This window comes from Vigna umbellata, chromosome 7, assembly GCF_029865625.1.
Source record: "Vigna umbellata cultivar VRB3 chromosome 7, Vumbellata_1.0, whole genome shotgun sequence".
Lineage (NCBI taxonomy): Eukaryota > Viridiplantae > Streptophyta > Magnoliopsida > Fabales > Fabaceae > Vigna > Vigna umbellata.
Window position 1 is genome coordinate 5,806,552 of NC_142171.1, and position 8,761 is coordinate 5,815,312.

At 32.0% G+C, this 8,761-nt stretch overlaps 1 protein-coding gene and 1 long non-coding RNA gene across 2 annotated transcripts; both read right to left on the reverse strand.

Moving 5' to 3' along the window:
• Nucleotides 1–1,020: 1,020 nt before the first annotated feature.
• Nucleotides 1,021–2,478, reverse strand: LOC148194996 (putative pectate lyase 16). Its single transcript, XM_088095050.1, has 4 exons — nucleotides 2,062–2,478; nucleotides 1,602–1,957; nucleotides 1,387–1,522; nucleotides 1,021–1,242 (listed from the first exon to the last, which is right to left on the reverse strand). Exons 1-4 carry the CDS (start codon nucleotides 2,308–2,310, stop codon nucleotides 1,021–1,023), a joined length of 963 nt encoding a protein of 320 aa, XP_087951176.1. The 5' UTR covers nucleotides 2,311–2,478.
• Nucleotides 2,479–5,056: 2,578 nt separating this feature from the next.
• Nucleotides 5,057–8,495, reverse strand: LOC148194997 (uncharacterized). The gene is made up of 6 exons (XR_015780545.1): nucleotides 8,262–8,495; nucleotides 8,021–8,062; nucleotides 7,067–7,189; nucleotides 6,519–6,596; nucleotides 6,380–6,433; nucleotides 5,057–5,526 (listed from the first exon to the last, which is right to left on the reverse strand). It is a non-coding gene; the product is annotated as an uncharacterized LOC148194997 (long non-coding RNA).
• Nucleotides 8,496–8,761: the final 266 nt, after the last annotated feature.

Consider the following 8,761-nt stretch of genomic DNA (forward strand, 5'->3'; position numbering starts at 1 on the left):
TCCAGATCCAGATCCAGATCCAGATCCAGATCGCGATACCCTTTCTCTCCCTTTTCTTTTTGTTTCTCAGATGGTGCTGTTCGTGTGCAGCCCGTGCCAGTGGTGGAGTCGCTGGCCTAGCACCCGCTTGCCGCTTGCCGTCGGGAGCCGCTTGCCGTCGGGAGCCACTTGCCGCTTGTCGTCAGGTGCCAGTGGTTTCTTTGATTTTTTTTCCAACTCTGTAATGTATATGAAGTATGATTTTCTGATGTTCTGATTTATTGTTTCTTTGATTTTTTTTTCCAGCTTTGTAATGTATCTGAAGTATGGTTTCTTTGATTTTTTTTCGATTCTATTTTCTGATTTTTGTTTTCATTTGTTATATGCTCTATAATGTAGAACATTGATTCTTTCATCCCACTGGCTTTTGTTATATGCTTTGTAATGTATGTATTTGAACTTTGATACTCTGTAATGAATCCTGGAGTGATTTTCTGAACAGGTTTGAGGAAAAGGACCCAGCAGGTTCAGCAGTTTTTTGAATTTTTTTTTTATTAAAATTTTCTAAGATACGATCTCGGTTCAAAAGAGGACCGAGACAAAAACCGATCTCTTTTTGACTCAGTTCATAACCGAGGCATTAAACTTATCTTTTTTACCTCACCTTTATATGCCTCGGTTGCAGAATCGGTGCCTATAAGCGAAATTAACCGGTGCCATTTCCCTTTATCCTACTAGTGGTTTCAAATTCTAGAAGAGACGAAATTGTTTCAGTTTAAAAAAATAGAATTTAATTGAGACAAAATAAAAATATATAGATCAATTTAAGATTAAGACAATAACACATGAATGACACATGATACTGTCACATTATTACTATCATATGACGTGACATTAGCTTGATAGGTAAGAAAATTAAAATTAAAAATAATTAAAAGAAAAAACTAAAATTGACACATAATACACCTATTTAATGTTGTTAATATAATACTAAAGGAAAAAACTTGCATCAAATTTTTCGAAATTGAAAAATAATTTCTTCTATACATCATTTTTATTATATCGTAAAGCACCAGATGAACGTGTCAACAATTTCACGAATTTCGCATCAAGAACTTTAAACTTTTGTTCTTTAGTATAATTTGGTTTTTTCAAATCTCCTCCTTTTGTTGTATTGAAGGAAGCTCCATTTTCAAAAATATCCCTTATCGAGTGAAAGTTCCATGTACCTCCACTTTTATCACTACTTTTTCTCCATGTCACCTACACATAATAAATAATTAACATTAATAAAATCTCAGTATTATATATATATATATATATATATATATATATATATATATAACAAATAATTTGGTAATAAGTTAGATAACAAATACTTCAAACAAAAGTTTTAAAATTTATTACCTCCTTATTTCCTATTGTTGGTGCTACAAAGAGGTTAGCTTCACTTTTGAGACTAGGTTCCATGCTTCCACCAATGGCATATTGAAGCCATCCTTGATAAAAATTATTGGCTACGTGTGCATATCCATGACGAATCCTGGAAGGTTAATTGTTTTTTAATAAGAGCAAATAGAATTGTTTATTACTTTGCGTATTTTTAAATAATGCTTATTCACCTTGGCATACGTTGATTGCAATTAGGTCCAAAATGATTGTACACCACTGTAACCTTCATATTCTTATCTCTCACAAATCCATCATCATGTCCAAGAAGCATAACCTTATCTTGATTTTTGAACCAATTATTGGAGATAGTCACATCAGTAGAACCCCGTGTTACATCAAGTAAACCATCTTGACAATCATAAAGTGTATTATGGTCAATCCAAATTTTTGAAGCAGTAACTAATCTTATTGCGTCTCCGTCTACTTGACCTAAAGGAATAACCTTTCCTTCAGGCCCCATCACAATCCCAGGGGCTTGAGGTTTGCAATGGTGAACTCGAATGCCATGGATAATTATGTTGGTGGCCTATAATCAAATAAGAAAAGTTGCATACATATTAATAAATCATGAACATAATTTCCTAATGTTTATTATCTTCACAGGCTTAATTAGTAGCAAGTATTAATTACCTTAAAAATCATTAAGCATGCATTATTAGCGATGTGGACATTAACACCTCGACCATCGATGGTGGTAAAACTACTGATGAGAAGGGGTTTCTCTAGTTTAATTTGCATGTCCCTTTGGAATGTGATCCACACTTTACCTTGGATAATAGAAGTTCCATACCTCAAGGTGTTGGGCTTGGGATTTATAGGATCATCACTAGGGTCACTAACTTTATAATGAATGAGGTCATTACCAACATTGTTTATCATCTTGCCAGCATAACCTACAGAACATGTGGCTAATTGATATTGGTGTCTCTTCCATTCAGGATTTTTTCGCCAACATCTATCAATAACATTCAATTTCAAACCATTTATTCTTGATTGCTTTGCAAAACTAAATTTTGAAAGAAAAAATAAAATCAAAAGACCCGAAAACAAGTATTGAGGTTTAGGAAAGGCCATAGCAAATAATTCTTATTCTTAAGCCAAAATCAATATAAGATAGATGGAAGAAAAGGAGAAGAAGATTTTATAGTATTTGTTTTCTTTTTGTATGAAGTTGTGGTGTAAGAAAATGATTATATATAAGTAAAACATGTTATTGAGTTAGTTTAAGTTGTTTTTTCAAGCTATGATAAGGTAGGGTTTCTCACCAAAGAAGCTATGAATAGAAATAAGAGAGAAGAAATGTTTAAGTAGTTTTAAATCTTAACCTCTTACCTAAATATTAACTATAGAAAACAATTTACAATAATGATACTATTTTCCATGGCTAAATTTTAATTTTAGATTTATTAAATACTAATTTATATTTAATATCATGTCTTCTGAGTGCGCAATATCAATGTTAAAAATAAATAATGTTATGAACATTAAAGAATCACAATTAAAATTGCGACGGGATGGTTAGTAAAAAAAATATAAATTTTAAACACAAAGGTTTTAGATTTGCGAACATAGTTTATTTTAGAAAACTATAGAAACATATTAAAAATAAAGTGTAATATATGAAACTAGATTTTGAATCCAAAACTCGGTTTTGCATAGTGAAAGATGTTATCACCTCTACTACGCTGATCCGAAAATAATATCTCTAATTAAATAAACAAAATGAATGTGGTTTTTATACAAAACTACTTTCAAATGTTGGTTCCAACATGACCTCGTTCTTACTTATTTCTATTCAGAACGGAAAATCAAGATTTACGTTGTTTTAGATAAGAACAATTCGGTAAATGATTTTGAAAATTAATTTTGGAAAATTTTTATTTGTTATGAACCAAATGAAAATAAGCTCACTCTTATGCAATAAAAATTATGAATTACATAGTTCTTAAAAGAAACTAATGGAATTTTTTTTTTAGTTTTTTTTAAATGTTATGTTTTTAATATTTTTAAATTATTTGAAATTAGGTGTCCAACAACTTGAACTTTGATACAAACACCAAAAGAAAAGAAACAAAAAGTGTAATTATCAATTATTGGAAAAAAAATTATTAAATTCTAAGATAATCACACACGTATAATACAAAAATATGCAATTTTAATAAGGGTTATTTTTAACGTTACCGGGGTTTTAACTCCTGGAAAATACCTTTCCAGGAGTTACAAGAACCATTGGGAAAAGCAGTGTCACAAAGCTACCAGCGGTTTTCTGCCAATTTCAAGGGGTTTAGGGAACTGCCAGAACTAACCGAGGTTTCATAAAACCGCCCCTATTACCAAGGGTTTCTGGGAAACCGCCAGCATTCACTGGGTTCTGTGAATTGTCCCTTTTCCAGGGGTTTCTGGAGAACTGTCAGAACTAACCGGGGTTCTACGAAACCGGAACTAACCGCGGTTCTACGAAACCACCGAAAGTAGCTGGGGTCAAAAAATTTCAAGGATATTATCCAAAATCACCGGAAATGCATATAGATTTTTTTATTGGGTTCAAATTGTAGAATTTCTTAATTCTGATGCATTAGAGGCATATCTAGCAGTGTAGAATCAAATGAATTGATAATAAGACAAAATATTATTATCAGCATTAATTAGGAGGTATAATGATCAAAGAAAAAATATTATGAACTATATATAGCATTATCTTTAGTGCAGTAAACACCTAAAGATATCTAAGGTTTTCAGTAGCCTCTCGATCAAGTTTGTTTTCAGAGAATAGCACACTCCAAACAAAATTCAATGTTATGCCTATCAAACCATTTTCAATTCTCTGCATCCACAGTTTTGCTATAAAAAATTAAAGAAAAAGATGTTCAATACTAAAAATTAAATACAAAGATGTCTAAGGTTCTTCTTCTCCGTTACATCCATCGTTTGGCACACTTCCTTGATCTGATACCTACAATATAACATAATAGTTAGTCGGTTATATATTTAAAAAATATCATACAAATAAATTTAGCAATTATTACCCATAATGGTTGAAATGTAGCAAGTTGTGAAGGCAATTGACTCGGATAATTTTTCAACAATAATGATATCAGTGTCTTCATTTCATTGACTTGTGTTGTCAAAGAAGATACCTGTAACATATGAAATTATTTAAAATGTAAGAAAAATGATATCTAAGAAGTTCATCATAAAAAGAACAAATCAAGTAATTAATAAAATATTCATTAACCTAAGTTTGTAATTCAACATTAGAAGCAGAAGCTGGAGATGATCCACTATGAGAACGAGCATGGACTCCAAATACTTTAGATGGGCAAGGACCCAAACTAAGTAAACATTAGTTAATTTATTTTTTGAGTAAAACACTAATGAATAAAACCTTTGTAAGAAGGGGAAGAGAAGGGAGAGGAAAGAAATTGTTAAAATAGAATGGCTTAATTTTCAACACCAAGAGCGAGGTGAATTGGTGAAATACAAAAACAATGTTTTCTTTAAATCTTTTTCGCAAAGTAGATGACTTTAAAAACTTTCTTGAAACACAAAGAAAAATATTTTTAAGTGTAGAGGAAATAAAGTTGATTAAACGCAACATAGAGTCAATTAAGTAAAAGTATAGGGATAGAAAAATCAAACACTACTTTTTATACTCGTTCAGCCAAGCCTACTTCTAGTGTCATTCCTCACCAGGAAGCAAATGCACTATAATGGTCAAGGTTTTTACAACAAGGCTTTAATAGAGACCTCTACGTCAAAAATATAAAACATCTATCTAACCCTCTAATCAAAATATAAGCATACAACACACAAAGACCAGCAACAAGATATCCCATCTCCTACCGTCTTCAACCCTTTGAGAAACCCCTCAAAGTCCAAAACGCAGCACATCCTCTTCCTGTAGTCACTACAGTGAAACAACATCAATCTTCACAAGATTGAATTCCTGATCACCAAAACAGACACCTTCAGTGCAGATTTGATCAAACAGTAAAAGCACACAATCCTTGCTCTTTAAGCTATCTCCAAAGGTGAACACCGTGGTCTTCTTTAAGAGTTCTTGGAGCTTTTCCAAATCTATAAGACGGCACTAATCTGAAAATTATCACACAATTCATTAGATTATCAAAACTTCTTACAGAATTTAAATTTGCGTCAGTATATAGTTTTTCACAATTCTGACGCTCTTCAGTCGACTTTGCCACTAATGAAGTTAAATACAGTCATGACAGTTATAATAGTTAGTATAAGTCATAGCAATTAATTGATTATGCAATTAATGCAGTTGTTTCACAATTAATGCTTGGTCAAACATATTTAAAAATATAGTCGTTAGACACTTTAAGACAAGCATTAACAGAATTGCAAAACATAACAAACTTAGTCAAATGGCTTGCGCACATTGTCGACTTTGTAACAATTAAAAACATAGTTTTGAAAAACTTTCTCTTCAAAAAATTCTCACAACACAACACAAACATGTTCTCATATAATCATAATCATGAAAGTAATGAACATGTAACACATAAACACATGTGTTATTAATTATGTGTTGTCATCATCAAAAATCATAAGCTCTGAGATTGTAGGTTTAGCTAAACTAGTGTTTCCCCTATCAACAATCTCAACAGAAATGAAAACTTACATCAAGTGATTAAGTTAGAATAGAGAAAAGTGAGACAAATTGAAACTTACATCAAGTGTCTATGTCACTCTAAACAGTCCCAGATGTATGGGACAGGTTTCAGCATTTGGTTTAGTGACTTGAAATAGTTTCAGACATTTATCTGTACCATTGCTTACATATTCTTATTCTTTTTGTCCTATTCCTATATATTGAATTCAAGTGAATATATGTGACATTCAGCCGCATAAATAAAGGGCACAAAAAAATAAGCATACGAAATCTCAAACGCCCAATAGTGTGAATATATGTGACAAGACTAACCTTCCATGGGTGATTGTATAAAGATGATAGATCATAGAACAGAGAGGGAACGCCCTAGAAACAACACCAAAAGAAATCCCAATCAACTATTAGACAACTAAGCTAGACATAATACAATATGAAAAGGAATTTTGTAAACCTTGGTTAAGAGAGGCCTAATATAATTGTCTGCTGATTCTTGAAATTTGTCACCTTGTAGAAAATCTAGCGGTATTCTCTAGCAAATAAAAAGATAAAAAGGAAAGTTTTTCATTAAATAAACCACACTCCAATAATAACACTCATGTCGCTAAGAAATATACAAGTGGAGGACCAAAGCAAGGATTCCTTGATCCGCGTATATCTTCATAAATTGTTATACAAGAGAAAAAAAAAACAAACACTATGCTCACACACTTATTATACTATTAGATACTAAATCCAAGTTTTCTCAATATAAAGCAAGAAAAATTGAAAATTCCATCCCATAATAAATTAAATATCAATGCAACAATATTTGAATGGTTAACCTATTTTCAGAGAAAGGATAATGTAATGAATATATACAACTCATTGTGATACAAAGACACATACATATATTTCATAATGATAACATGACAGAAATATTAGTTAAGTGATAACTGTAATACATGAGGCAGATGTTAAATAATAGGTAAAAATAACTACAATAACAATACAAAGCATTACCTTAACAACAGAAGACCACTTGTATTGTTTTTGTACAAGAAATCTAACTGGTATATTTGATTAGGCAAGTATTGTCCATCTTCTATATAAAGTCCAATACACTTTTGAAGTCCTTCAAAGTATCTGAATAGTAACATGAATCATGAACTAAAATTTAGTTTCAAAAGGCATAATAGACAAATAACAATATAACATACACAAATACAATGTACACAATTGTAAATAACATATCAAACCGACCAGAACCAAATTTAAAAGAAAAAACAAAGTTAAACCAATTCTGCAACTGTACCAAAATCACCCCACATCCATATACTGGAGAGTATTCAAAAACGTTTTAATTTCTATTAAAATTAGGATACGACATGCACTACTTATCATATAAAAAGAATACAATGTAGACAACGTATCAAACCTAATAGAACCAAGTTCAAAAGAAAAAACAAATTTAAAACTATTCTGCCACTGAATTAAAATCATCCCCCTTGGCCATTTATAATTTCTCTTAACATTAGAACAAGACAACCACTGCTTATCCTAATCTAATTTCACACAAAACTCACCTTAAGACATCAGGTAAACAACAGTTTCCAGTACTAAACTGAGGAACACAAAAACATGAGATAAAAAATGAAAAGAAAAAAGAAATATAACTATGAAGTGTAAGAAGTTTCAAAAAACCAGACAAGTTAGAATGTATTTCCAATTATTTTTCAAAAAAAATAACAGAATATTGATCACAAGTCGGAAACTCGTGGTGTGGTTACGGAAATGAGTCTTCGTGAAAGTAAAAGGAACTCATCCTGTGATGAAATGTAAGAAACTCATGTGAATCGACTGTTCTTCACACGAGATGGTGAGTTGACGCTGCACATTAGCTAATATCTTTGCGAAAATGTTTTTGATATAATACGAATTGCAAAAATAAAAGAGCATAACATAGAAATCACGAACCTGAAGGAGATGCTCTTTAGAAACGATGAAGATTAGGTTAAACTGAAAAATGAAGACATATATAGAGATGAATAATACTAGGAAGTATTAGGAATGTGCAAGAGGAAAAGAACACATAGAGAATAATGTGATTGAAGATATTAGATGAAGATTGAAGAGATAAGATGAACATGCCAGAGAGGATTTGAGATTGAGGAGTTGGAAATGGAAGTGATAAAAATCACTTCAGTAGAATCCTCACCGCCTCAACCTCGCCGCCTCGACCTCGCCGCCTCGACCTCGTCGCCTCGACCTTGTCGCCTGAACCGCGACGCTCAGCCTAAGCAGGAGAAGACACAAAGCAAAAACGAACACGAAGCAGGGGAAAGATTATGATGTGAGGAAGGGGTTTGGGGGGAAATTTGATGAAGGCAGCGGAGAGATCCACGAACGCAGAGGGAAAGATTTTGATGAAGGCAAAGGGAGGGAGGGAGGGAATTAGGTTTAGATCTAGGGAATTAGAAATGAAGGTGCGGGCTGAATAATAATATTAAGGACCGCCGAAAAATTATTCTAAAAGATATATATTTTAGGGACGGTTTTATTAATAACCCGCCAGAAAGTTTTTTTTAAAAAAAAACACTACCTGGGTTTTTAAGCATAGTCGAAACGTATTTGGAGTTTCTAAAACAGTAAAAAAAAAAAACTCTCCTAAAATAATTATTTTTGTAGTGGTACTCATATTTTTATTTTGAAATATTA

Excerpts from the sequence above, each read along its gene's own strand:
- LOC148194996 (XM_088095050.1), bottom strand. The coding sequence starts at position 2,310 with ATGATAAACAATGTTGGTAATGACCTCATTCATTATAAAGTTAGTGAC. Across the intron at positions 1,958-2,061 it reads CATGCTTAATGATTTTTAAG|GCCACCAACATAATTATCCA; the intron begins GTAATTAATACT and ends ATTTGATTATAG. Across the intron at positions 1,523-1,601 it reads TGCAATCAACGTATGCCAAG|GATTCGTCATGGATATGCAC; the intron begins GTGAATAAGCAT and ends TTAACCTTCCAG.